We start from the raw sequence: 27,815 nt of genomic DNA, 5'->3' as shown, positions 1-27,815 counted from the left end.
ACCGCCGACGAAGTGCACATCGCCTTTCAAACGCTTCTGACTCTGCCTTGAACCGCGCTCGCGGATCCCCCGTCTGCGTTAAAGTGCGGCTTTGCTTTTTGCCACACTGCAAAATCGGCTCCCGTCAAGCAGAAGCCACACAGCAGCCACACGCTCTCACACTTCACTCGAGCCTCCCTCCCTCCACTTTTGACTCGGTTGTCCTTCCCATCACGGTTCGCAATCCATTTTCGCTAGCTTGTACATGCTTCAAGCCGCATGCTCGGTTGATTGTCAGCTATGTCCTGGCTGAGCATGGAGAGGAGCTCTGGTTCATGCTGCTGTGTTTCTCCGTTCGCTTGTGGCCCAGGCCAAGCTGTTTTTCTCATCACATCACTCTTTTCCAGGGCCGCGGCTGGGCGTAGCCAGTGTCGGCTTTGCATCTGAAAGCTGATCCATCCACGGTGACCATTGTACACACTGCTATCCTCCGCTTTCTCCACGCCCTCGAGCAAAACTCGAGACCTTCCACACTGAGCTAGTGGCCTGGAAGGCATCTTCCGCCTTTCTGTCAACCACTTCACGCGCGATCCTATATACACCCCGCACTTGTTCGCTACCCGTCAGCCACACCCCCATCCATCACTCCATTACTTACACAACCATGAGCGCCGCAACAGATCAGTACCCCAAGGAGGCTGGTCGCGCCCCTACCACCCGACCCTCATTAGGCGACCAGCGCCTCACCGACACCAAGGGCCCCTCCATCGCACCCGACAACGCCTGCGATGAGCCATCACCGTTCGCACCCGGCGGTTATGGCCAGAAGGCCATCGCCAAGGACCCCGCCACCGGCGAAGGTTACGACAAGGTCTATGGTGTTCGACCCAAAACTACATGGCACTTGAAGCCAGCTGCCGAGCGCACTCTGTGGGAGTTCATTGCCTCCATAGACATTGCTCCCGACGAGTGCTACGCCAAACGTGATACCAACAAGAAGCTGCGCGGTCCTCCTCCCACCCAACCTATCTGGAAGGAGAATGTTTTCATCCTTTCTACTGCCTCGCTCGCTCCTTTGCTCCACACTGCCTGGAACTTCGCTGTGCCCGACCACCCCATGCACTGGGCCCCTGCGTGGATCATGTACCACACCGCCTTCATCCTCTTCGCCGTCCGCATGATCAAGCGTCTGCACAAGTACATGGCCGAATACGGTACTCTCGACGAGCAGAACCGTGGTCGTGATATGGTCGACGACAAGCACGTCAACCACCTTGGCCAGTCCATCTTCATTTACACCATCTTCCGCACTCTCGCTCCCTTCTTGCTCGCCTGGCGCGGTGACATGACCAACATCTGGTCTGGTCTATCCTGGGCCACCCCTCTCAAGATCGGCTGGTGGGAGATCGCCCTCGACTACTGGTTCTACCTCTACCACCGCTCCTGTCACGAGTTCGATATGCTCTGGTGGGTCCATCGACAGCATCATTCTACAAAACACCCAACGCCGATCCTCTCAATCTTGGCTGAGGACTACCAGGAGGTGCTCGAGATCTTTATCGTTCCCTTCCTAGCCACCTCGATTTCGCCTAAGATGAGTTTCATCGAGATGTGGCTCGTCGTTTGCTACACGCTGTACGTCGAGGCTCTGGGACACTCGGGCATCCGTGCGTACTGGGCTCACCCAGTCCTCGGCAAGGTGCTTGCCCCCTTTGGCATGGAGTTGACTGTCGAGGACCACTCGAACCATCACTTGTACGGCAAAGCCGGCATGAACTACGGCAAACAGACCCGCGTTTGGGATCGTTTGTTCGGTACAGTTGATCCTCGACGCGAAACTCAAGAGATGGGCCTGTTCGGCGAGTGATCACGATCACACACGCGCTCGACACGCTCCGTGGCATTCCTCCTCCCCCAGACTCGTTCTTGCTGCGGTATTTTTCGACTTTAATTCCGCTTCTATGACCTTCAGATGCCCTCTCGTCGCTCGGAATGTAATATATACCTCACCCGCCGTACCTTGCTCGATTGCAAAACTGTCGGTGATACATCCATGCAGCCTTGCGCCTGCGCCAGGTGACAACAGTGTGAATCGCATGCTTACAGTACGAAAGTACAGACGGAGAGCAGCGTGTTTCTTACTGCTGGCGAAGGAAGAGTTCCGAAGACCCTGAAGCGCGCATGACGCTGATCGACAAGCGTGACGTTGAGGAGAACAGTGCTCGCAGGTTGCGCAAGAGGGGAAGGACGGGCAGGTTTGCCGGCGCTCCGGAGGTCGACGACGGCACCGAGACGCGACCCGAGCCAACGCGGCTCAAGAAGGACTGCGCAGCCTCGTTCGAGCTCCCGCACGCGTGGCTACGAATCGGACGAGTCGATCGATGAAGCTTTGGCTGAGCAAGGCCGAGGTTGAGGCCGGCCACGAAGGGTGCTGCAGACCATTTGCGTCTGCACGGTGAAGATGAGGCCAAGGGGTCGAGAAGGAAGCTGCGATGCCAATCGCCATGTCGACGCAGCCGACGGCGACCGCGACGACCGCGACGATCGGGTTGGTGGCAAGGCCAACGACGACGATAAAGAGGACGCCAGCGATGAGGACAACGGAGCCGCGGAGCTGGCAGCTCTGCGTGCCGGCGCAGGAGCAGAAGCGGAAGGTGAAGGTCTAAATCTCTACCAGGACGCTGAGGGCGGCGGCGCCGGTGGGCGTCGTTCTCACCGTCGACCCTCTGCTGCCGTCCCTCCCGTTGACGAGCAGCATGATCGAGTAGCTCCGCCGCAGCAGCCATGGATGCGGATCACGACTGGGGTGCTGGTTCAGAGCTCAGCGCGAAGCAACAAAGGTCTCTTGCTTCCTTCACACACCAACGACACGAACGCAAAGACATGAGATGAGATTGCTTTTGAATCTGGCAGCTTGGAGTGCACACACAGCCGCGACAGGCAACCAAACTTGAGACGCCGTCAAGCAGATCCACCGCGTTCATGGCGTAGATCGAAGCATCTTCAATCCCATCCGGCACACGCTTGCCACACGAAGCTCGTTCGTCCTTGTTCTGGATCTCGTCAGAAGTGTCGTTGACGCTCCGACGGCTCCGTCACGGGCGACGAGGTGGCGCGCAGCACTGGCAGGGCGAGAAGAGGAATGCGTGGCCTCGAAACGGTACCACCTGTCTTTGTGTCTGGAGGCGCTGCTGCAGTGTTGTCAACGCCAAAGTCGAACGAAAAGTCGGGTTCGGATTCGGATTCAGACGATAACTTGCGTCGATACTACGATCAATACAGGTCAGACTGCACACGTGAGCTGGGGCCGAGCTCCCGAGGGTTCGGCACAGTGGGATTCAAGCGTGGATGACAAGTTGCGCACGATGATCATGCGCAGCTGAAGATTTGATCGAGCGAGATGCAAGTCTCCTTTTTTGAGCTTTTTAACAAGGATGATATGAGAGACGAGTCAAGAAGCCGAGCGCGAAGGTGAGACATACAACTAGCCAACCACGCTGGGGGAGAGCGTTACAAAAGACAGCGACAAAGGAGAGAAACCAAACAGCGTGTGCGAGTGCAACAAGGCAAGTGTGAGGGCTTTCGCGTGCCCTACATATACCACAGCGACTCTGAAAAGAGCTTGCTCTTGCTGAACGTTTGCATCAGCTCCCTCGATTTCTCCTCGGTGATCTCCTTGATTACTCGCTCACGAGCTCCAGAGGATGTGGTCGTCTCTGAACCACTATCGTCGGCCGAGTCGTACACAAAGGCACGAGCCTTTTCGCAAAGAATATCGGCGTAGTAGGCGGGAGGGACGAGGGACACGGCTCGCGTCGCGCGGCAGTATGTGTAGCACAATGAATTGATGCAACGGATCAAGTTCTCGCTGGAGAACTGCATTTCGTTGCAAAGCACCACGTAGTGGCACGGGCGTGCGGTGCCTACGAGGCCAGCCTGCGACTGCAGGTAGAAGTCGAAACCAAAGGGCGAGACAATCTTGGAATCGACACAAGTGCCCGCGGGAAGGTTGCCGTTGCGATCGCCGTCGCGCGCGTCCTTGGCGAAGAAGCGAACATGGTGACCTTTGCCGCAGACAATAAACGTCACCTTAATCTTGGCGTCCGGTCGGATCTCTTGGCTGGCGGCTTTGATGGCAGCCAGCTCATTGTTCAGGACAGCGTTGTATTGGCCTTCGGAAACGCCGTCGCGGAAGAAGACAATCGAATCGGGCAGACGGCCTTGGTTGGCCTCCATCCACTTTCTGAGATGGCCGAGCATCATGCCCTTCGAGTGGAGCATGACCTCCTGAGCGGCACCACCACGTGGATTGGTCTGAGTGCGAAGCTCGAACGAGTAGCGACGAGCTCCACCATCGACGGTGGCGACAGAACCTGCGATCGAAGGATGCTCAGAACCAGGACCGGGGTGGGTGACGTCGGCGCCAATGAGCATCGTCTGAGAGCCGAATCGAGGAAGATCTCGCTCGCTCGAAACCACATGGTTGACACCACCGATCTTGACGTTGATCTTCATGGACACGTTTGCGACATACTGATGTTGGCCTCGATCGCTGAAGGCCTTGCGCGTATTGATGCACTGGGTGGCGACGGGCGAGGTCAGGCGGAGAGAAGAGACCCGCTTGACAAGGTTGTAGAAGGCCTGATCCTGCTGGCTCAGGATGACCATGAAAAGTTGTGGCACAGGCGGCTTCTGGTTCGGACCGAAGATCTGCTTGGCGTCGCCGAAGGCGGCCCTGCCAGCGTCTTGCATTGCTTGTACCATTCTGTTAGAGTCGAGCGTTGGCTGCAAGTTCACGATGCGCGGCGTCTCGTTGAGGACACGGATACCGAGCGCCTTGAGCGATCCCACTTGAGCCGTAATATAACGTTCGACCGAGCGCTGATCGGCGTTGGAGAAGTTGAGGACCGCCCAAGTGACGAGGTCCTGTCCGGGCTTGACGAATCTGGCACCCACCAGGTTCCAAGAGCCGCGGTCGACGCGAGGCTTCTGCGATCCTGGTGCATACGAGACGTCGGGAGGCGCGATCACGCGGGCCTCGGCGTCGAGAGGGGCCCTGCTCACGTCGATACCCCAGCGCTGGAGCATGGGGTCGTGGTCGTAGCCAACCTCGTGGCGGATCTGATCGATGCGATGCTTGCGGTCGGGCGGAACGAGGGCTGAATGCCGAATCTGTTCCTGTGCTTGCGTAGGGGTCAAGGCCAGGGCGCGGATGGGGCCTCTGGGGACGACGACGCAAAGCTCCATCGGAACAGCGCTCTTCTTCGGGCCCATAAGGGCGCAAGGCAAGTTCGGGTGCTGGAGTCGGAGATTGTAACGCTCGAGGAAGTATTGAGCGACGCTGACAGATCTACCGCTCTCCTTCTTCATCTCGAACACCGTGTCGGCCGCCGAGCGAGGGCTAAAGCCCCGGAACGCCTCGAGCTTATTGGTCGGTCGATGGGTGACACGGATGTCGACGCCGTCGAGGCGCTTGCGAAGCTCGCGTTGGTCCTGCTGAGAGAGCGAGTGGAGGGTGGCAGGGCCGCCATGAAGCGCGCCGCCTCCAAAGGCACCACCGCCGACGCCACTGCGACCGCCACGTCCCCCACGTCCACCGCGACCGCCGCCGCGACCACCACGCCCACCAAAGCCACCACCTCCGCCTCCTCCGAAGCTCAGAACTTTGGCGGCTACTTCGATGAGAGGGCCGCTGGCGATGAAAGGCGAGTAGGCCGGGTCGAGGTTGATAACGAGCCCTGCTGCGCAAGGACGAGCCGACTGAAAGAAACCGGGTAAGATCTCGGCGCCTTGCGAGATGGGGATGGGGCGCGTGACGTCGAAGAACTTGCGAGCGGCAGCCTGAGTAGTACCGGTCTTGAAGCGCCCATGCAAACTATGGCGGCAAACGATATCGAGAGCCTGCAGACAATACTGAATATCTTCGGTCGGGTTGGCGGTCTGCAGCATGAGAGCCTGTCTATCGCCTCGACAAGCGTCGACGATGGCGTTGAAGCTGATCTCGCGATCGGCTTTCGTGACTTTGATCGTGAAACGGCGATCAGCAGAGGCGCGACCAGTGGGATGAGGAGTGACGGTGGCAGCGGGGGTGCTAGGGATGGGAGAAAAAGCTGCCTTGGGAGGCAGGTTCACCTCCCACTCGATGGTCTGGGCGACAATTGGGATACACGTGTATGCGAGAGCGCGACCGTCGTAGGCAATAAAGTCGGCAAAGTCTTGGGTAATGCCTTCGATTTGGTCTTGAGCGGCAACACGCAATCCATGTTCAAAGATTTCGCGAAGAAGGCGCATGGGCAGAGCATCACCACTTTGTCCACGGTGAGGGCGTTGTGGAGGGGCAGCAGGATCGTCGAAGGGCGTGATCTCAACCGACAGCAGCTGGATTGTCTCGATAGCTTTACCGCGAAGCTTGACGGCGAAGAGATTGGTCGAGACTGGGATAGGGCGACCGGCCCTATTGCCGAGGTCGGGGCGCGGGATCGCGCCAAACATCGAGATCTCCTTCCAGTCGGCTACCATGGCGCAAGTCGATCCTGAACGAGAGACGAGGGTGACAATAGAATCCAGAGCGTTAGTATGGGCGGTCCAAGACGCTTAAGGTCAAAAAGATGCTTGACACTTACCGCGCTAGGCTTGGCGAAGGCAAAGGGCCCGAAAGGGACGAGAACTGACGAGCCTAGCAGGAGAGGAAGGCGGCGGCCGAAGATTTTCGTGCTGTGAAACGAGGAGGGTTTATAAGCGAGAGGGGAAGAGAGAAAGTTTAGTGGTGTGAAGTCTTGGGCGGAATCAGGGATCGGCAGGAAAATAAAACTCACTGTATATATATGGGAGGGCGGTTGTTGCTGAGTTCGGACTGAAGCCACTCACAGTGGCCGAGTGTTACGGTCTTTCGATTTCTGCCCCGCCGTCCGCTGAATCGAGTTTGGTCGAGTCACAGCTGAGTCGAGAATGTGCTGATGTTGGATGGTCTGCGCTGCCTGGAGTACACTGACGGAGCGTGGCATATGGTCTTGGACGAGCGGTAAGGGGAGCAGATGTTGACGGTGATGGACGCTGGTGGTGAGCAGAAGAGTAGTAGTAGTGGTGGTGGTGGTGGTGGCGTGGAAGACGCCTGCACTCGAGTGTTGTGGAAGTGTGAAGGACCAAGACGAGAGGCTGGTGGGGGAAGGAAAGAGAGACATTTGTGAGAGAAGGGAAAGAGAGGCAAGTGTGTCGAACGAGTCGGTCGAGGTGATGAGGTCTCTGACACATTTTGGGCAACCAAAAATGTGACAGGAAGGGCGCGCCGTGCATGCACTTAGAGCTCAGACCCTGCATATTGAGTCTGTGTCCCTTTCGGACGGTCCGGTGCATTTCTCGGCCATTTGTGTTTCCAGTCCATTTTTCCATTTGTCCGTGGCGCACCTTTCGCTTTCCAGCAGAGCGCAAGGCTGAGCGGCGCGAGTCTCGGGGCCATGTGGAGCAAACCCAGCGAAACGAGCCGAGCTGCCTTAGCTGAGCCGTCGAAGAAGAAACGCGCACCTGCCGCGAATGTCCATCAAGTTCATCGACTAGTGGACCGCTGCCCCAGTCTCTCGCTCAGAGTGAAAACGCTGAAGTCACATGAACTTTGAACCGTGGCCACCCGTTCGTACTCATCCAATCGCATCGCAGCCGGCCGCACGGGCATCACGGACAAGGACAAAATTAGTCTCGAAACCCACCACTTGTTCGTGCTCTCGATGTCTTCGCGAAGATCGGCAAGAGCGTCGGCAGCCAAGAGGCGCAGCTATCGCGAGGAGTCGGAAGACGACGACAACAATGCAACTGAAGAGCTGACCGAAGACGAATACCAGCAAGACCGTGCTTCCACCAGCGCAGACGACGAGGAGTTGCTCCAGTCGGAAGATTCAACCGCCGAGGATGGCGAACGAGAGGTCAAAGGCGCATCAAGAGGCGCAAAACGCCGCAAGCTGGACTCCCAACCGACTCAAAGCAAAGCAGGAAAGCAAATCAAGGAAAGCGCTGGCGATGAATGGGGGCCAGGCGTAACTCGAGTCGTTGCTAAGCTCGTTGGCCCGCCTCAGACCGGACACGTAGCTCGTGGAGAGCTAAGTCCCAATGTGCTGTCGTTCCTCACCGATCTGCAGGCCAACAACGACCGAGACTGGTTTGCTCGCCATGATGCCGTCTATCGCTACTGCTGGAACAACTTTGGCGCATTTGCCGAGGCCGTCCTGAACGACATTATGGAGCAAGTCGACGATACTGTTCCCTGGCTTCCGGTCAAGGACCTCGTCTATCGCATTTACCGAGACGTCCGCTTTTCTAACGACAAGACGCCCTACAAGACGAACCTGATGGCAAGTTTCTCGCGAGGAGGCAGGAAAGGACCATTTGCAGGCTATCACGTCCTCATCAAGCCAGGTGGGCGAAGCTTCTTTGCTGCAGGCCGTTGGCAGCCGGAGCGAGAAGATTTGGCCGTGATCCGACAGCATATCCTCGACGACACGCCAGAGGCTAAAGCGCTCAAAGCCGCGGTGAGCGAGCCTACTTTTGTCAAGTGGTTTGGCGCACCCAAGGGCCAAGCCAAGGTCAAGGCCAAAGGCAAATCGCAGCCGGTCCCGGGACGCTGCAACCTTTGGGGTGGGGACGACGAGCTGAAAGTGGCGCCAAAGATCGCAGGAGTCGACAAAACTCACAAGGACATCGACTGGCTCAAGCTTCGCAGCTTTTGCGTGACCCACAAGTGAGTGCTGTCCCTTTCGAACAAAGATACAGGCAGCTTGATCTTGAGCCTGTCAGCAATGGTGAGGACCCCCGACAACCGACTTACCTCACTGAAAACCTTTGCCCTCGCTTTTTGCCATTCACATTACCATTCGCAAGCTTTCCTGATTCCGAGGTGCTGCGCAAAGACTTTCGCCAACGATTGATCCAGGCAGGCAAAGCATCAGAACCGCTCGTTCGAATGTGAGTAATCCCGAGTGGTGCAGGTTCCGGCCGTCTGCGACGGCCGGAGGAGTCGATGGGGGCTCGCGTTCTGTTCGGCAATGATTGCCAGGTTGCGGTGGCATAGTCCAACCGGAGGCAGCGGTGGTGGTAGCCTGATGTTGCAGCGGATCTCAAGTGACTAACCTCCCCCTTACAAGCTCTGTCAACAGCTTGAACTCTATGACCTCGCCGGATCCACCTCCGCCACCATCATCCGACGACGAGGATGACAACGACACGAATGGGGATCGTCAAAATGGGGTTGATGAGCCAGGCGGCGACGATGACGACGACGACAAATCAGACGAAGAAGATCTGGTGCCGACCGAATCGTTCGACTTCATCGACGACGACGGCGTTGATGACGAGGAGGACGATAGTGATGATGAGTGACGGTGGCATAGACTACGACAACGACAGCGACAGACACCCCGAGGCCTCGCGACAGTGGGTCCCCTCGCTCGAGCGACGCGTGCCATGCATGCATCTGACGATAGACACCTCTGGCGACTGGTGATCCGGTGATAAAGTTACATCCTATCGTGTATTGTTCGAGTGCTGGTTGTCATCGAGTTGACCGAGCATGATGGCGCGGATACTACAGCACACCAGTATTTGCAATTCTCAGTATTTGTGCCTCATTATAGTTGTCGGTCGTTCTGTGTCTATAATGTACGAGCGGACACGGCGTTCGAAGAAGACCCTGAACCCGTCGGTGATCCCGTCACGAGCAGATATGGCTCTTCGAAAATGACAAACAGAGGCAGCAAGCAGAAAAGATTTGGAGGTTCGGCTACAAGTACAGACAGGGGGGGATGTGGACAAGGGTGGGGCACCTGTCGACAGCAAGACACAAGGCATCATGGGGTAACAGCTCAGAGCTGAACGGTGCGAGCGCCATCTCGATCGACGACGCGAACGGTGAATGTGCCGAGGTCGACAATGAAGCGCTGCTTGAGCTCGTTGATGCACTTGCGCAACAGATCCAGACCCTCTTCGAGCGACATGTCCGGCCTGTGGTAGCGGTCCAGCGTCGACATTGCAAAGAAGGCGCCGTAGCCGTGCGCGGCAAATGGAACAGTGGCGAGCGTGCCGAGGTAGTCGATCCAGTACAAAGCAGGTTCCGAAGTGGGAAGGTCGAAGCCGCCCAACAGCAGGTTGACCTGGTACGGGTTCCTGGAGCGTAACGACTCTGCGAGCTGCTTGCGGATCCATGCGGCTGCCGACTTTGGTCTGAGCTCGACGTGGTTCCTGATGGACGAAAGCGGGAAGGGGGGGAGGAAAGGGTCAGCTAATGCTCGAACGGCAGCGTATGCTGGAAGGCTGCGTCGGAAGAATAGCAAGGCCGGCAAGGAAGAGCATGGTGATGCGGGAAAAGGGGGATACATACCTGATGCTGTATAGTTTGCTGTTACGTTCGATCCACTCCGAGAACTGGAGCGTATCACCTGGCTCTCCAGAGTATGTCATGACGAGGTGGTCGCTGAGCACCTTTTGCTTGTCCACGTCGGACTTCATCTTGACAATGGAACGGGCCGCATTCGAGTCCGAAGCGATGATGGTGTAGCCTTTACCGGTGATGCCGAAAGAGCACTCCATCTTGATGTGTTTGCGGAAGAGGAGCGACGAAAGGTGCGGGGAGCGAGAGGTTCGGAAGAAACTGCAGCGTGTTGCTAGGAAATGAGGACGTGAAGAATAGCAAGTCGGTGCGTGCCTGGATCAAAAGTGAAGAAACAGTCTGCTATAACGATTGAAGCAGTGACGGGCGGAATACGAGGCTGAGGGTACGATCTTGGAAGACGTAGAGATAGAGTCGAAGCCTGCCAAGAGGTAGAGAGAGAAGGCGAAGGTGTTGGATAGGACGAAACTGAGCGGAAAGGGCAGAATGCGTAATTCGAAAGTGGCACTTGCGCAAGCGCCTTGTCTGTGACTTTACGCTCTCTGTGGGTCAATGTGGAGTGATCGACCCTGGATTTCGCCGTGTTCCAGCTTCCGGAAAATAATCATTCCTCTCCGATGTCGACCCGCACAACGTAACAATGTGCAAAGTTCCACACGCGTTGTTTCGTGACGCGCCTTTTTCTGCCTGAGCTGCAGGTGTTGATCTACCATCCTCCTCATCGTCGATGCTTGTTTGAATGCTTCTTCCCACCATCCTCGATCACGCAAGCACTTATATACCCGCATCCAGCACTTGAATTCCTCCTCAAAAGGACGGCACGGCATCATGTCATCCTCACGGCGATCTTTGCAGCCCGCAGCGGCAACCACGTCCTCCTCCTCGGACGCTGCCAACACGGCAGCAACACCGACGGCCCCACCCACTTCGGCAGCATCAGCCTCGGCCGAAGCAGGACCATCTACTTCCGCCAAGCCACAGCCCGACAAACGGGAAGAGGCATCGACAGATGCACATCTCGAGCTGCTGACCGAGCACTTTGGCTATAACCCGAAGTCCTTCATCGATGCGCTCGTCTACCTGTCCAACGAGCATCTCTACAGCATCGCCACCGAATTTGAGAACGTCGTCATGGACTTGCTCAAAGATGTGGATGGTGGGGAGCTCGAAGCCGAGCAGGGCATGCACGCTATCTTGACGCTGATGGAGAACTCGCTCGACCACACGCTGGATACGTTTGAGCTGTACTGCTTCCGTTCCGTGTTTGGGATCCGCTCGCGTCAGGCCAAGTACATGACGCTCGATCATCATCGTGGACTCGACCTGCGCACCAAACAAGCGAACTCAGCGACGTCCTCCTCGAGAGCCCAAGCCAAACCAGCAAGAAAGAGCCTCGTCGGTGCATCGACCAATCTGAGCGCCAACGAGAGGAGCTACCGACTGGGAGAAACCGAAGACTCGCTCAAACGTCAGATCGCCGCAGCGCGGGCGACACAGCACAAGCTGCTGCTGGCGCAGAGCGCAACGCAAGAGTCTCTCGATCGCATGCTCGACCTCGCCGAGCGCTTCTCGTCCATCCTCTACCACAACACCGAAGCACGATCCGCAGTGCCCGTGCTCACAGAAACTCTCGGTCAGCATGCACGTAAGCTCAAGGCCGATACCATCCCGCTTCTCAAAGCGCTGCGAGAGCTTCGGTCCGCTGACCCGCTCGGTGCGCCTCTGTACTCTGGCGCTATCGGGGGAGCCGCAAACAAGGATGCGGCTGATGCAGAAGGCGACGACGACGGGGTTGCGGATGTGAGGGTATGGGGACGCGGACGCGAACCCTACCTCATCTGGGCAGCAGACCAGATCATTACAAAGAGTAAACGTGGCGGCGCGACGACTTCTGCAGCTGCGACATCAGCGCATGTCGAGGCGGATGCAACGTTGGCAGAGGCGACTGAAGACGATTCCAGGACTCCGAAACGGACCCGAACATTGACCGGTCAACTAGCGTCGTCGAAGAGAAGGACTCCTGGTACTGCGACTAGATCGAGATCTTAAATCAGCCGCGCTCCTTTTGAACCGCATCGGACGAAAGCGTCCTTATACCAGCGTCTGTTCATGTCGCTCTGTACCCAGTGCCTTCTCCTGTCACCGTGTCGTCTGGACTTCTCGTGACAACGTGTGCTCTCCCTCCTGGACTTCGTCGCAGGATGCTGGCGGTCACATCCGTCTTGAATTAAGCTCGTCGAATTCGCGAGATTGATCAACAGCCATTCCAACCGTTGCATGTTTCTACGATAAAGTAGATACAGAGCAGCCAACTCGCTCGCTAGCACGTACATACACGGGTGTACAAACAAGCGATCGTCTTGCTTTCCCCTCCCTTTCTTTGATGAGCAACCATCCGCGCGATGAGTCTGCGTAGCCACTTGAGTCAAGCGCTGCGAGAGATGTCGAAGGGAGAGGAACGTATTCAATTTGCCCGTCCATTGTGTTAACAGGCTAATACGGACCAGGGAGCTACTTGACCAAGCTTGTCGCCGGTCGCTGTACAAGTTTGGTGCAAGCTCTGTGATTGCTTTTTGGCGGCGTTACCTTTTCAGATGCCGTCCCCCTTCTTTGTCGTCGTGTGTGTATAAAACTCGGATTGCGAAGGGACAGGAAGGTGACAGCGTTCCTTCCGAAGACAACGAGATGAGCAAACAAGGAAAGATAGATCTTGTTGCACCGCTGACGTCGTCAGGACGACAGACGTACGACATCTGAGCTGTCTGAACACCATCGACCTGGAAGACGGCGCCGCTTCTGCCGGCTTACAGCCTCTGCGCCTCTGCGGAACAACTTTTTCTTTTTGCTCTCGGCTTGGTTATTTTTGGGCGCAGCGCGCTCGGTCCTTCTTGGCTTACGAATTTCATCGGCGCCCATCTTCATTCGCACCACATCCATCCTTAAACTCCCACCTTTTCGTCACTGCGGTCAAGTCTCTGTTGGTGCCATGATCTGATCTCGCGCATCGCAGGCTATCCGCATACCCATTCGAAGCTGCGCAGTGCAGAAACCACCTCCAGCGCCAACGACGCGTACCGTCCGTGGACATAGCGCGGTCACACGCACGCGAACAGCTCTTGCAGTAATCGGCGTATATCCCACAGCGCAACCGCAGTAGTTGCACAGCAGCACGCCCTTTGCCGCAATGACTACTTCAACGAACGCAGCCATGTCGCAGAGGGATGTGCGTGCCGCTGCGCTGCTCGAGCAGGGGCGCAAGCAGAAGGCAGAGCTCGATCGCATGGTCAAAGCAGCCTTTGCACACTCTACTTCTTCGTCGTCCACATCCAGTGCCACTTCCCGAGCTGGTAGAATGCACCCAAAGGAACCGAGCACCAAGCTGTTGGACACAGAGATCGACTTTGCCCGAAGAAACCTTCGCAATACCTGGCTCAACCTTCTCTTTACCTGCACCTTCACCCGCGAGGCGCAGGCCGTTGACGGCTACATCTGGAACGACACTTCGTACAGTCTCATCTATGCCTATCGCTCGCACATCTCGGCCGCGCAGAAATCTGTCGATCCTGCGATGCAAGCACCAGGTCGACGCGGGAAACCGGCGCAGGATGCAGCACGCGTCAAGCTCGAGTATCGCAAGTTTTTGGTCGAAGAGGAGCTGTTTTGGCAAGAACTGGTGGGCAGGCTTGTTCGACTCTTCTCGCTCGACGAAGCGCGCTCCAATCTCGAGGTGCTTGGTATCGATGCCGACGCCGACAATGATCAGGACTCGTCGATTTCCTCGTCGTTGCCTCCGGACTCGTATGCATCGCGAGCGACCCGTCAGAACAACGCGCCAGACGAGAACCTGTCTCAAGCGGCGCTGCTGCCAGCCAAGCGCATCCACCTCATGACGCTGCTTCACAAGTTTCTCATCTTTTGCGGCGATCTGGCCAGGTACCGCGAAATGTCGTCGCAAGACCACGAGACCGATGCCTCCGGCGGCAAAAAGAGCAAGAGCTTGGCAAAAGCCGACTTCAGCCGTGCGGTCGCTTTTTACGAGCAGGCGCGCCTCATCTTGCCTGATCAGGGCAATCCATCCAACCAGCTTGCCGTGGTATCGCTCTACAACGGCGACACTTTTGCCACGCTCTACTATTACTATCGAGCGTTGTGCGTCAAGACGCCATTCGCGAAAGCCAAGGTCAATCTCGAAAAGCTTCTGGCCAAGCCCACTTCCCTCTATCTCGAAGAAGCTTCCCGAGCGGCCGGTGGTAGCCTGCCTGTGTGGGACGCAGCCCGAGACAGGCAAGCGCGCGATGCCCAACTGGTCGCGAGGCTCTCCAACAACGTAGACGAGGCTCAGCAGTGGACGGAAGCGTGGATTCAGCAAATCATCACCTTGCACGGTCTCTTCTACCGACGTAGCCATCTCGTACACATCATGTATCTGTCTCGCTCGGTACTGGCCACCTTTTCCACTCTGCTGCGCGCACGGGCTCTACGCGCAGATCAAATCGTGCAATTCCTCGTTACGGCTCTTTGTGCGTCTTGGACGACACGGCTTTGGCGTGGTGCTCCGACACCGTCCTCCAAAGAATCGCCGCGACCGTCTTCAGGCGGCTCGGAAGACCGACACCGGCCCCGGGCAGTTCGCAGCGAGCGCTCGTCCAGGAAGCGCGCTTCATCGCCCGAGACGGGCCGCTGCGTCGAGTTTCAGGTGACAGCACACGTGCTCGGTGTCTTCCGCGAGCTGGCTGCCGTCGACACAGCCGAGACTCGGGAGGCGTTCGAAGCCAACAAGGAGCTGGCAGCAGCGCTTGCACAGGCAGATGGACAGTCGGCTCCGATTCGCAACCTGACCGCGGTGGTACGAAGAACGCTGCCAGCGCTGCGAATTGTAACCAAGTGGACCAAGACACACCTCGAGTACCTGCAGCGTATCGAGAAGCGAGCGCGCGACGCCATGCAGCAGTACGGTGAGACGGACCCCGTGGTGGTGCGCTCGGATATGGAAGTGCGCCCCGAGTCGGAACGTCCAGATGCTCATCTCGCCGCGTATGCAGACACGCTTGAATCGATCGATCGGGCTTGGTCGCAGTATGTGGATCTGATCAACAGCCTTCGCTATGCTTTTCCGTTCGACTCGCTGCCCAACATTGGCAAGGTGGGCTCAGTAGGTGCGCCGGCACTCTGCCTGGAAGAAGATTCGGACATGCGAGGTTTTGCACCCACGCGCAAGGCTACACAGTCGACAATCCCGGGTGGCACCACCATTACGCTTGGAATGGGCGAGGCATGTGCCAATGTGGAGGCGGTGAGACCGAGCCAAGTGCATCCGAACGAGGAGCAGCTGATGCGCATTGCGGATCTTATGATCGATGCCAAGGTGATCGCCGAGTCGGACGCGAGCCCAATTCATTTCGATGATACCAACAACACGTTCGTGTTCGAGCGGAAGAGGGAAATTGCGAGTGCAAGCCATGGCTCCATCGCTAGTGCGGCGGCTGCTGGGGCGGCAGCGGCAGCAGCGGCAGCAGCAGCGAGACAGACTGTCAGACCAGCACCGATCGAAGACGCGGCAAAGACAGGCACGCGCGGCGCGCCACAGGCCGACGCGTTCAAGCAAGTTGGGGGCGCCAATGTCGATTCGGTGGAGGAGTCGATGCGCGATGTTCAGGTGCGCGACAATGGCGTTTCGGCAGGAGGCGACGCCAACAAGACTGCAGAGCAGCTCCTGGTTCCATCGCAGGTCAAGCCGAAGGCATTCCAGAACAAGGACGACCTGGCTCGTCAACTGTTTGCCGCTTATCCGCTCACAACCCAATCTGCGTCCGGGGCAGGGTCGAGTCAGATGGCACCTTCGAGCTCCAACTCTTCTGGCTCGGCGCACAGTGCGGCAAATCCGCAGGATGCTCTATTGCAGATGCTGTCGTCTCAAGTGGGGGCTGCTGGGCAAGGAAGGGTAGATCCAGCAAACAACTTGCTCGGTGGCGGTGCGGGTGGCCATCACGCCAATCTGTTGCTTTCGAATGGTGCGCCCATCAGCTCTATCTGGGCACCGAGCAGTTCAGATATGGGAGGCCTGCCCCCGCACCTTCAGACATACGCTGGTAGGATGGACGATGGCACCGCCGAGCTGTACCAGCGCCAGCTGCAGCAGCAGCAGCATCTGGGGTACCAGCAACAGTCGTCATGGCCGAATGCGGGCTATCTGCATCAGCAATACGGTGCTTTCCCTCACCAAGGCGGGCCCGCAGAGTCGTACGGCAACACGACGCCAGATCCGTTCAACCCTCACGGATTCGGCGGCGCTCATTTGCATTCGTTTCATGTCCAGCAGCAACGGCAGCAGCAGCAGCAGCAGCAGCGTAGGACGCCTCAGCCAGGCAACGTGCATGGCGATCGACTCGATTTTGGAAACGGGCAAGACCCGTACTATCCAGGGCCGAGTGGAGCGGGGGCTTCGCATTCGCCTCGGTTCTCGTGAGTGGAAGGGGGAAAGCGGTGCTACATCTTTTGTTCGAGATGGTCGGAATGCTAAGAGATGCTGGTTGCATGTTCCGTGTCAAGTCAAGTAGAGACCTACAGTATGAGCCCGCGTCGCACACCAACGAGGAGCAGACTCTCGTGCGATACATTTTAGCTACATTTTGAGAAGATCTGTGAGCCACGAGAAAAAAGAGGCGCAACTGAAAATTGCAGCTTTGTCGAAGTGAGTCAAAGGTGCGCTGCCAAAGTGCGTGAGCAACGCTGCACTCGGCCAACATGGAAATCGTGTCTAAGCGTCAAGACATGGACACGCTGAACAAGGCTCATCTCTTGACCCTGACCATCTCTACCCTCCTACAGCATCTTATCGCATCTCTATCTGACCGCACTCCCACTCAATACGTCCCGGTCCTAGACAGCACCCGCAGTCGCTGTCAACTTCACAGCCATGCCTACCGTCGCCGTTGACAAGGAGCACTTCTACAAGGCACTCGGGCGCACCTACACCACCCAGGAGTTCGACGAGCTCTGCTTCCAGTTTGGCATCGAGCTCGACGACGACACCACCGAAGAAGTCGCAAAAGCGGGACTTGGCGAGCGAGCTCAGCTCAAGATCGACATCCCAGCCAACAGGTACGACCTGCTCTGCCATGAGGGGATCTCCCGCGCGCTCAACGTCTTCCTCGGCAACATTCCACAGCCTCAGCTCAAGCTCGCCCAGCCGGAAAAGCTGATCGAGGTCAAACTCAGCCAGGACGTTTCCCGCATCAGGCCTTACTTTGCTGGTGCCGTGTTGAGAAACGTCACCTTCACGCCAGAGAGCTATGCCAACTTCATCGATCTGCAGGACAAGCTGCACCAGAACTTGGCCCGTCGCAGAACGCTTGTCGCTATCGGCACACACGATCTCGACACCATCCAGGCTCCCTTTTCGTATGAGGCGCTTCCACCAAAAGACATTAAATTCGCGCCGCTCAACAAGGAGCAGGAGTACGACGCCTCGCAGCTCATGGAGCTCTACGAGTCGGACAAGCACCTCTCGCGCTACCTGCACATCATCCGCGACAGCCCTGTCTACCCGATCATCTACGACTCGAACCGACAGGTGCTGTCGATGCCGCCCATCATCAACTCGAACCACAGCAAGATCACGCTAAACACGAAAAACGTTTTTATCGACACCACTGCCATCGACGAGACCAAGCTGGGCATCGTCATCAACATCATCGTCGCCATGTTTTCGCAGTACTGTGCCGAGCCGTTCACCATCGAGCCCGTCAAAGTGGTCTACCCGGATGGCAAGGTCAAGATCACGCCGGATCTAAGCAACGTGCGTTTCCCCGCTTCGGTCGACTACATCAACAGGTGTACCGGCTTGAAGCTGTCGCCGGAACAGATGGTCGGCTACTTGCAAAAGATGGGTCACACTGCTACCGTGGATCCGCAAGCTCCGACGGAAAAGCTCATTGTTGATGTGCCACCGACGCGACCGGACATCCTGCACGAGTGCGATCTCATGGAGGACGTAGCCGTCGCGTTCGGTTTCGACAACTTGCCCAAGACGTTCCCTGCCACCAACACGGTGGCTGCGCCCTTGCCCATCAACAAGCTCGCAGATATTGTGCGCCGCGAGTGCGCTTACTCGGGCTGGGTTGAGGTGCTCCCGCTCATCCTGTGCTCGCACGACGAGAACTTTGGCTGGTTGAACAGGAAGGACGATGGCAAGAGCGCCATTGTATTGGAAAACCCCAAGACGGCCGAGTACCAGGTAGTGCGTACCACGCTGTTGGCGGGAATCCTCAAGACGGTGCGAGAGAACCGAAAGCACGCCTTGCCGCTTCGAACGTTCGAGGTGTCGGATATCGCGTTCAAGGACGAGGCCGAGACCGAGAGGTGCGCCCGGAACGAAAGGCATGTCGGCGCGGTGTACTGCGACAAGACGGCGAGCTTCGAGGTGGTGCATGGCTTGCTTGACAGGCTGATGCTGAGTCTCGCCATCCCTCGCATCGAAGGCAGTGCGTCGAAAGCCGAAAAGGGTTACTGGATTCAGGAGACCGACAACGAGACGTTCTTCCCCGGCCGTGCTGCGACCATCCACCTGCGACTACCAAAGGAGACATACAACCCTGGTGCCGCCACCGATGCCAAGCCGCCGAAAGAATCGAGCGCAGCAGCAGCAGGAGGTGCATTGGAGACGGTCAAGGAGGCACTTGAGAAGGTTCTGCCGTCGACATCGACCGAGAGAGATCAAGTCGTGGGCCACATTGGTGTGCTCCACCCGCAAGTGCTCAAGAACTTTGCCATCGACTACCCCTGCTCTGCTCTCGAGTTCAACCTTCAGCCTTTCCTCTAGCTGCCACCACTGCGAGGAGGTGCACACATGTATACAGTACACACACATGAATCACACACTGGCGTTCCATCGCACACCCAGATCACGTTTCGCGCACAGAGTGCGCCAGCGCGCCACAGACCGACACCATAGCGACCGAGAGACCGCCAATCGAGGGCAGCGAACGCGACACAGACGCAGCTCAGTGAATGCAACCCAGCAAGCCTCGACACAGCCAGCAGAGAGCGGCAGCCAAAACAGAACCAACACGTTGCATTCTGATGTTGATGAAGCATTACAGAAGAAAATGGGAAGAAAAATTGCAGATGTTGAAACCCGTTGCCATGAAAAGAGACCAGAGAGAGAGAGAGGAAAGGATCGTCCACGAAACACAGGGGAGGTAAGGGAAAGCATAGGCACCGTTGAAGTACCGCTCTAACCACACTAAACATAATCTTCGACACCGCCGCACTCGCAGACGAGCACTCGATCGCCGAACGCATCATCAATCCTGGCAACGGGAGGCCAGAACTTGGTCTTGCGCAGCTCCTGGACCGGGTACACGGCACGCTCCCTCGAGTACGGACGATCCCACTGCTCCTCGGTGATGGTCTGAATCGTGTGTGGGGCGTTCTTGAGCAGGTTGTTGTCCTTGGGCTGCTGACCCTGACGAATCTCCTCGACTTCCTGACGGATCGAGATAAACGCCTCGATCAACCTGTCAATCTCCTGCAGCGACTCGGACTCGGTGATCTCGATCAACAGACCCGTCGAGATCGGCCACGAGCACGTAGGCGGATGGAAGCCGTAGTCGATCAACCTCTTGGCGAAATCCATGACCTTGAGCCCAACATCCTCAAACTCAGCAACGTCGATCAGCAGCTCGTGCGCAACACGACCGCGATCACCCGTGTACTTGAGCTTGTAGTGGTCCTTCAAGCGGTGCGCCACATAGTTGGCCGCAAGCAGCGACGTCTCAGTCGACTTCTTCAGACCACCCCAGCCGAGCATCTTGATGTACGCCCAAGCGATCGTAAGGATCGACGCCGAACCCCAAGGAGCCGCCGAGATGGGGTCGATCGCCATCTCGCCGCCCGTAGAAGCCAGAGGGTGGCCAGGCAAGAACGGCGCCAGGTGCTCAGCGACACAAATGGGACCCACACCGGGACCTCCTCCACCATGCGGGATCGAGAACGTCTTGTGCAGGTTCAAGTGGGTCACATCAGCACCCATGATCGCCGGGTTGGTCAACGCCACCTGCGCCTGCAAATTGGCACCATCCAAGTACACCTGACCACCATTGTCGTGCACGATCTGGAACGCCTCCTGAATGTCCTTGAAGTAGCAACCCGTCGTAGCAGGCTCGGTAATCATAGTCGCAGCAAGCTCGTTCTTGTGCAGCTCAGCCTTGGCCCTCAGGTCTTCCAAATCAATCGAGCCGTCCGCCTTGGTCTTGACGGGCACAACACGCATACCAGCCATGATGGCCGAGGCCGGGTTGGTACCGTGCGCCGACGTCGGGATCAAGCAGACATCACGCTTGCCCTCGCCCTTCGATTCGTGGTAAGCACGAATGACCGAGAGACCGGCAAACTCGCCCTGCGCTCCCGAATTGGGCTGGAGCGAAACAGCAGGGAATCCTGTGATCAAGCAAAGATCGCGCTCGAGCTCGCGAATGAGCACGTCGTATCCCTGCGCCTGGTCTTCGGGCGCAAACGGATGCAGCTGCGAAAACTCGGGCTTGGAGATGAGCATCATGCTCGAGGTCGAGTTGAGCTTCATGGTGCACGAACCGAGGGGAATCATGGCATGAACAAGCGACAGATCCTTGGCCTGGAGCGAGTGGATGTAACGCAACATCTGCGTCTCGCTACGGTGCGCCGAAAACACAGGCTGCTGGAGGAACTTGGAAGTACGCGCAAAGTCGGACACAGCAGGCAAGCTGGACGACTCGGCGGTAGCGTTGCTCGGCTGCACCTTGACCGGCGAAGAAACGGTGAGCGTCTCGGTCGAGGAAGCATCGAGGCCGATGCGGGAGGCAATCTGAATCAAGTCCTCAGGCTTGTACGGAACCTCGCCGGACTTGGCAGGCTTGAGCGCGTAAGCAAACACGTTGAGCAGGTCGGTGAGCTCCTCGATGCTGACGGTCTCATCGAGCGTGATACCGACACGCGAGTCGCTGATCCTGCGCAGGTTGATCTGCGCCTTCTTGGCCTCCTCGTGGATGCGCACCGCTCCGATACCAGCCTTGCTGAGGTCGATGGTAAGCGTGTCAAAGAAGGCACCGTCGCGGTTGATGACGCGGACTCCGAGCTCGGTGAGCTCGTGCTTGAGCAAGCGGGTGAGCGCATGCACCTTGGCAGCGATCCTGCGCAGGCCATCGGGACCGTGGTAGACGGCGTACATGGCCGACATGTTGGCGAGAAGCGCCTGGGCGGTGCAGATGTTGGAGGTAGCCTTTTCACGTCGAATGTGCTGCTCTCGCGTCTGGAGGGCGAGTCGGTAGGCGGGCTCTCCACGAGCATCCTTGCTGAGACCCACGAGACGGCCGGGGATCTTGCGCTTGATCGAGTCGCGAACGGCAAAGAAGGCGGCGTGAGGACCACCGAAGCCGGGAGGCACACCGAAGCGGGCAGCATTGCCGAGGGCGATGTCGGCACCCCACTCACCGGGAGGCTTGATCATGGTGAGCGCGAGCAGGTCGGTGGCCGCAATGACCATACCGCCAAAGCCCTTGATCTCCTTTGCGAGCGCCTCCCAATCGGTGATACGACCGTCGACGTCGGGGTACTGAACGAGCGCGCCGATAATGTCTTCGCGAGGAATCTGATCGGCAGGGGGTAGACGGTGGCCCTCTGGAGTTCGGAGGTCGGTGGCAACAACCTTGATGCCGAACCCCTTGGCACGCTGACGAAGCACGGCAAGCGTCTGGGGCAGCACACCGCGGTCAACGAGGAAGGTCTTTCTCTTGCTCTTGCTCTGGCCGTATGCGAGGATCATGGCCTCGGCGGCGGCGGTACCTTCGTCGAGAAGCGAAGCGTTGGCGAGGTCGAGACCGGTCAGCGACTTGACCATGGTCTGGAAGTTGATGAGCGACTCGAGACGACCTTGAGAAATCTCGGGCTGGTACGGGGTGTAGCTGGTGTACCAAGCCGGGTTTTCGAGGACGTTGCGGAGGATGACGGGGGGCACGAGGGTGTTCTGGTAGCCCATACCGATCAAGCTCTTGTAAGGACGGTTCATCTTTGCGATGGTCTCTGCACGCTGAGCGAGCTCGCTCTCGGAGAGAGGCTTGATCTTGTCGTAGGACGAGGCATCGTGAGCGAGACGAACGCTGGGCGAGACCGTGTCTGCAACGAGCTGCTCCATTTCCGAGTATCCGAGTACCTCGAGCATCTTGGCGGAGTCTTGATCACGAGGTCCGACGTGGCGAGCCTCGAAGGTGTCGAGAGGAGCAAAGATGGATTTGGCGACGTGGCGTGCGCCGAGCTCAGGAGCATTTTCGGTCGAGCTGAGCGTGGCGAGGCTGCGGCGGTGCTGCTTGGGCAGGACAGCAGCAGGCACGACAGCAGCAGCGGTGTGAAGGCGAGCAGCGTTCGACGAGACCTGAGTGAGACGCGAACTCGAAGCGACGGGCGAGCTTCGGATGGACCGACCAGCGGTAACGCGCGATCGAGCCAGGAGCGAAGAGGCGATCATGATTGCGGCAGTGGAGGCGAAGAGAGAGAGGACGAAACGAGGGACCGCGACTCGACACCTTTTTAGAATGCTGACTGCTAGCTTTCTTGTAGTAGCCAAAGCAGTGGCAAGAGTCGAGGACGACAGGGATGGGTGGTGGCGAGAAGGAAGGTTGGACAACGATTGTCCGAGGCCCAACGACCCCAAACCACAAGCTCACGGCACGTACAACGATGGTCCACTATTTCGTTCGTGTGCAGCCCCCACAAGCTGGTGCTGGACGTTAGAGATCCCAGTTGTTGCGCCGCAAGCAGCTCTCCTCATGCAGGACCAACGAGCGGACTCGGGACCAATTGCAAGTCAGAGCTGCAAGGATAAGCACGCAGTCACACTCACACTCACTGCCGCTCCCTTTTTTCGCGTTCGCTCGCCGGCTACGGTGGTCTATGAAAGCCAAGGTCTTCGCCGCGCATACATACTCTGAGCCACGGCAAATCTATTACGTTTAATTTTATTGTTAATATTAATTCTGAAGAGGGCCCCCACGCACGGCTTGCAGGCTTCCGGCTGAGAATCCGCAAAGACTCTCCTCGAATTCGCTCGAGATTAAAGCTTTGGCAAAACGCGAAACCTCTTTACCAGCAGCGTGCGCGTTTCGTAGCAATCCGTCCCGCAAAACGGTTTTCTTCGTTCGTAGGTTTGGGTTGGAGTAACGTAACGGCTCCTCTCTCATTCGCTGGAAGCTACTGCCTCCTTTCCTTCCCTCTCACGCTTCTTTTCCACTACTGGAGCTCAGAAGAATCACGCTGCGCTCCAGGGTGGAATTCAGAATCGGACTCGCAGTCACCCACCGGTCAAGCACACGAGACCATGCAGCAATGAATGCTAGGTTGTATGGAAATTTTTGTTAAAAAAACAAAAGACACGGATAGCGTTGCATCTAGGCGCCTGCCTCTTTTAGTAATCGCAACTGCCTCTAATGGTAGGTGCCAAAGAGATCTTCTTATCACCTTTTCTTCACCCACTCCTTTGGTCGTCGTCTCCGTTCTTAGCCGGTTTCGCTGTTTCCCCTTTGCTTTCTTGTGTGCGATGATGCTCATTGCCGTGCTGATGCCTTTCATTCCGCAATGCTCTCATCGCATGACCTTGCAATGGTTCGCGTTTGATCGAAGCTGTAGCTGGAACGGTTTCGTTGACTTTGCTGCGCTGCGTCGCGCACTGTTCCGAGTCTGCACGAGTCCCAAACCGGCAAATCCGAAAGCGCACCTTTTCCCGCTTTCTCCTTTCTGCCTGCTCTCTCTCGCGCATTTCTTCTTCAGGGTCCAACGGCCTTTTTTGGTCCTTCTTTTTCGCCGATATTTGCTTTGTTTTGTTTTGACATTCAGCATGAGAGCTCACCATCCTCCGCGCTGTCGAGTAGCAAGCGAGCGAGTGACGACATTCGAGCCTCTCATTTCAAGCATGACTCTCGAGCACACAGCATATCGAGCTGATCACATTGTCATGCATTCCTCAATGAAAGCAAATGAATACGTCTAGGGCTGCGGCTTTGCCACGATCAAATGCCAAAGCTTGGATACTGGTTCGCCAACTTCCTCAGCTCCGTATCGCAATCGACGATACTAATCTTCTTACCCGCCAGCACCATATACGTCTGATTCGCATTTCCCCCGGTCTTTTTGCCCAGCCGACTTGCTGTCCACGTCTTGCCATTGCTCGAGCGTGAAAACGTCTCAACGACCCCGTGGCGACGCATGAGCTCCATCGCCGAAACGCAGTGCGCCTCGGCTACCACCTGTACCTCTTCCTCCATGTTCACGGCAGCTGCGTCGCTGGCGTCGTCGAGCGAAGACTGGAACGTTAGTGTTGCGCCGTCTAGGTGCAAGAAACGCACGGCTGAGCTGTCGTTCTGCTTCTGTTCCCCTTTGCCAGCACGGGCATGATCGTTGAGCATGCGCTGTAGTCGGCGTAGCACCTGCCAGGCGTCATCCAACACCCCCCTCGTATCCGAGCCTTGAGCCCCCAGCGTCGAGCCCGTGGTAGAGGTCACCCTCTCGATCAGCAGCATCGTCAGCAGCCGACGCGTCGTGAACGACACTCGGTACTCGACGGACTCGAACGGCTGCTCTTGCAACAACCCTACACTCTCGTGTGTGAGCGGCACGTCGCTTTCGCCCACATAGCATCGGAAACTCTGGAAAGGTTGCGGCTCCTCGTATCCCCATCCATCCAGTTCAAAGTCATGGTGCTCCGACTGCACCGATATGCCGCCTAGCGACGTGTCGAAGGGTTCAGGTGTGCCTTTGTGCTCGTGGGTGCTTGGGAAGATGCTCGTGGCGCCGGCGAGTTTGGGCGACGAGGTGGTAATGGCCGCGTCCGAGCGTAGCATTTTCGTGTTGTACCACGCTGCTGAGGTCACCGAGATCGAGGGAAAAGCTTTGGCGCTCGCGCTGGTCCGGATCGAGGCTGCATCGGAGGCTCGCGTTTCGTTTTCAGGCGACGTTGCATCCCTACTTGATGATGTCTCGACCGCTGACGCCTCTGTATCCAGCTTCAGCTTTGGCTTGACCTGTGGATCAGGCTCAACGATCGCCTCGCTGATGACGAGATCCGCGCCTGGATCGTCCGGCAGCGGCACCGTATTTGCCGCCGACAAGTCCGGAACACCCTCATCCGCACCAAGCGCTTCCGCTAGCTCGCTGACATCCACATCGGGCTCGAGGATGGACACTTTGGTCACCATGCTCGCATCGGCATCTGCACCGTTCGTGTCGAAAGACGCATCCGCAAACCGATCCCTGTCTGAAGCATCTCCATCCTTCGCCAAGTTCAAAGGAGTGCTGGTGCCCAACGCATCCGCTGAAGTCTGAGGCGCATTCGGTGCTGACGCATTTGCTAGCCCGAGCGAAGCGCTGATGCCACGGAATGCCACCTCCGCGCCGGTCCACATCTTACCTCCCGCCTCTTGGATTGGGATCGCATCGGCGAGACGTTGCTGAAACAGCTGCAGCGGGCTTGATGCTTCCGCAGCTCCGTCGCTCTCACTCGCATCTTTGCTAGCCACTGGCGCTTCGATAGGCGAGGAAGAGGAAGGTATGGCCGCATCCACAATACTCGTGTCTGCACCACTGAGGTCAGCGGTGATGACCAAGACATCTGCAGCCTCTGACTCACCGCTGACATGGTCTTCTCCAGCCGCTTTCGAGTCATCAGCGCCGCTGCGGAAACCGAGCTTTCCCAACCCACTGAATACGCTGCCCCAGTTGGACCATTTGGATGCTTCGGAAGTGGTGGACGACGCGACGCTCGATGCGCTTGTTGCACGTTGTTGCTGCTGCTGCACGATGGGCGAAGAGACGACGCGCCTGTTGCTCGTCCCCGCACCAGCGGAGAGTAGACCGTTGCGCACGTCTCGTTTGCCATTGCCGCTCGTTGATCCGCGTTCCCGGATAGCACCGGATGTGCCTCTCTTGCGTCCATCGCTAGTGCTCGAGGCTGAAGCGGCGCGAATCAGATCGCGCTCCCTTTCGAGACCCGTAAGGTGGCTCACCACTCGTCGAAGCAGCTCGGCTTTCGTTTGCGGGTCTACGGAAGATGATGCACCGTCCTGCTTTGGGGCGTTCAACTTGCTGCGTTTTAGAGGGTGACCAGACTCGTCGCTGCCCTCGTCCTCGTCCTCCGAGTCGAAGCAGCCGGCGTTGGTGGGTGGCCACAGCAGCGACGTCTCTGACAAGACGACCACGTCTCTTTCGCCGTGTTTACCCCTCGTGATTCTTTGCACTGCATCCGACTGCATCAATTGCATCAACTTTGCACGCGGCGCCCGGGGTACCACGGGGAAGCCTTCAACGCAATCGGTAAAGAGGCTGCCTCGCTGAGCCACGTCTGCATTCGTCGCGAGTTCCAAATCCCAGCTCCAGGCCCAGACGCTGAAGTATTTTTCCAGCGACCTCTCGAGGGCCGCTCTCCCCGCTTTTTGGGAGAGGAGGTGGGCGGGGCAGCCGTTGAGCAGCACCCAATCCCTCCATGCGCGGCGGATGCTCTCTTCGAGCCATACGTCCGGCAGCAAGGCGTCGTGGTGCTCCTTGGCGGCTTTTGCGCGTGGGTCGGCAGCCGCTCTCGTTGTATACGGTAAATCGATGCTGGCGTGCACCCAGATGCCTGATTCGACTTCAACGAGGATCATGCGGCGCTTGCTCGAGTGCACGTTCCACGACCGACCTTTTCCGCCGGCCTGGCTTCCCACCTGCCTGCTGGTGGTTGTGGTGCCGCTGGGTTGGCTGACCATGCTGCAGAACTCGATCATGCCTTTCGCCACCCCGATCTGGCGCAGCATACGGTCTTTGAGCGCGGCCCGAGCTCGGCTGGTATAGAACAGGATTTGGGCCGCTTCACGTGCTGTCTCGCGTGCATCTTCATCCTCTGCCTCCTCCTGAGCAGCAGATGTATCATCGTGCCGTGTGTCCTGGGTTCGTTTCTTCTTGGGCGGTTTGAGTGCAGGGCAAAAGATCGTGAAGTACGATAGAGAGGCTGGCTTGAAGCTGAGCTGTGACGAAGAGGAAGCAGTGGAAGTGGATGGTGCCGCAAGCGAGGAGAATGACGGCAGGAACGACATGCTTTCCTACCAACCTCCCGCCACCTCATGCAAATACCGCCACCGACAGGAGACTAGACGAATAGCTGCAGCTTACAGAGCTGGGTGAAGCACTAGCTGATGGCGTCTGAGGATGTGATGGTGGTCATGGAACAAGGTCAATCTCAAAGGTGGCTTGCTGTTGAAGATTGCAAAAGTGTTGGAGTGGAGGTGAACGCGTCGACAGCGCCGTGCGCACGGCATGCACCGCACAGGCAAATTCACAGATCCAGACCCTGACCCTCGTTCGGCCTTGGACCACACAGCTGCTCACCTCACACAATCCAATCCAAGCCATAAGATCCGTTTTCCAGCACTTGTGGATGCCGTGACTCCCCTTCACACTAGAAGGG

General features: G+C 57.6%; 10 protein-coding genes across 10 annotated transcripts; 6 read left to right on the top strand and 4 right to left on the bottom strand.

The window, feature by feature from the left end:
• Positions 1-643: 643 nt before the first annotated feature.
• On the top strand, positions 644-1,846 carry EX895_001631 (uncharacterized protein; the record flags this gene model as incomplete). Its single annotated transcript, XM_029882230.1, has 1 exon — positions 644-1,846. One exon carries the CDS (start codon positions 644-646, stop codon positions 1,844-1,846), a length of 1,203 nt encoding a protein of 400 aa, XP_029741085.1.
• A 594-nt stretch (positions 1,847-2,440) lies between these two features.
• On the top strand, positions 2,441-2,866 carry EX895_001630 (uncharacterized protein; the record flags this gene model as incomplete). Its single annotated transcript, XM_029882229.1, has 1 exon — positions 2,441-2,866. One exon carries the CDS (start codon positions 2,441-2,443, stop codon positions 2,864-2,866), a length of 426 nt encoding a protein of 141 aa, XP_029741084.1.
• Positions 2,867-3,570: 704 nt separating this feature from the next.
• On the bottom strand, positions 3,571-6,498 carry EX895_001629 (uncharacterized protein; the record flags this gene model as incomplete). Its single annotated transcript, XM_029882228.1, has 1 exon — positions 3,571-6,498. The coding sequence occupies one exon, from the start codon at positions 6,496-6,498 to the stop codon at positions 3,571-3,573; it is 2,928 nt and encodes a 975-aa protein (XP_029741083.1).
• A 1,202-nt stretch (positions 6,499-7,700) lies between these two features.
• Positions 7,701-9,345, top strand: EX895_001628 (uncharacterized protein; the record flags this gene model as incomplete). The annotated part of the gene is made up of 3 exons (XM_029882227.1): positions 7,701-8,707; positions 8,848-8,931; positions 9,111-9,345. 3 exons carry the CDS (start codon positions 7,701-7,703, stop codon positions 9,343-9,345), a joined length of 1,326 nt encoding a protein of 441 aa, XP_029741082.1.
• A 482-nt stretch (positions 9,346-9,827) lies between these two features.
• On the bottom strand, positions 9,828-10,551 carry EX895_001627 (uncharacterized protein; the record flags this gene model as incomplete). Its single annotated transcript, XM_029882226.1, has 2 exons — positions 9,828-10,203; positions 10,343-10,551. 2 exons carry the CDS (start codon positions 10,549-10,551, stop codon positions 9,828-9,830), a joined length of 585 nt encoding a protein of 194 aa, XP_029741081.1.
• A 628-nt stretch (positions 10,552-11,179) lies between these two features.
• Positions 11,180-12,400, top strand: EX895_001626 (uncharacterized protein; the record flags this gene model as incomplete). Its single annotated transcript, XM_029882225.1, has 1 exon — positions 11,180-12,400. The coding sequence occupies one exon, from the start codon at positions 11,180-11,182 to the stop codon at positions 12,398-12,400; it is 1,221 nt and encodes a 406-aa protein (XP_029741080.1).
• A 1,135-nt stretch (positions 12,401-13,535) lies between these two features.
• EX895_001625 (uncharacterized protein) lies at positions 13,536-16,817 on the top strand (the record flags this gene model as incomplete). The annotated part of the gene is made up of 1 exon (XM_029882224.1): positions 13,536-16,817. One exon carries the CDS (start codon positions 13,536-13,538, stop codon positions 16,815-16,817), a length of 3,282 nt encoding a protein of 1,093 aa, XP_029741079.1.
• A 450-nt stretch (positions 16,818-17,267) lies between these two features.
• On the top strand, positions 17,268-19,172 carry EX895_001624 (uncharacterized protein; the record flags this gene model as incomplete). Its single annotated transcript, XM_029882223.1, has 1 exon — positions 17,268-19,172. One exon carries the CDS (start codon positions 17,268-17,270, stop codon positions 19,170-19,172), a length of 1,905 nt encoding a protein of 634 aa, XP_029741078.1.
• A 423-nt stretch (positions 19,173-19,595) lies between these two features.
• EX895_001623 (uncharacterized protein) lies at positions 19,596-22,850 on the bottom strand (the record flags this gene model as incomplete). Its single annotated transcript, XM_029882222.1, has 1 exon — positions 19,596-22,850. One exon carries the CDS (start codon positions 22,848-22,850, stop codon positions 19,596-19,598), a length of 3,255 nt encoding a protein of 1,084 aa, XP_029741077.1.
• Positions 22,851-24,387: 1,537 nt separating this feature from the next.
• Positions 24,388-27,444, bottom strand: EX895_001622 (uncharacterized protein; the record flags this gene model as incomplete). The annotated part of the gene is made up of 1 exon (XM_029882221.1): positions 24,388-27,444. The coding sequence occupies one exon, from the start codon at positions 27,442-27,444 to the stop codon at positions 24,388-24,390; it is 3,057 nt and encodes a 1,018-aa protein (XP_029741076.1).
• Positions 27,445-27,815: the final 371 nt, after the last annotated feature.

The sequence above is a fragment of the Sporisorium graminicola genome, chromosome SGRAM_12 (assembly GCF_005498985.1).
Source record: "Sporisorium graminicola strain CBS 10092 chromosome SGRAM_12, whole genome shotgun sequence".
Taxonomy (NCBI): Eukaryota; Fungi; Basidiomycota; class Ustilaginomycetes; order Ustilaginales; family Ustilaginaceae; genus Sporisorium; species Sporisorium graminicola.
Note: the sequence above shows the minus strand (reverse complement) of the source record. Positions and strands in the feature narration are given on the sequence as shown.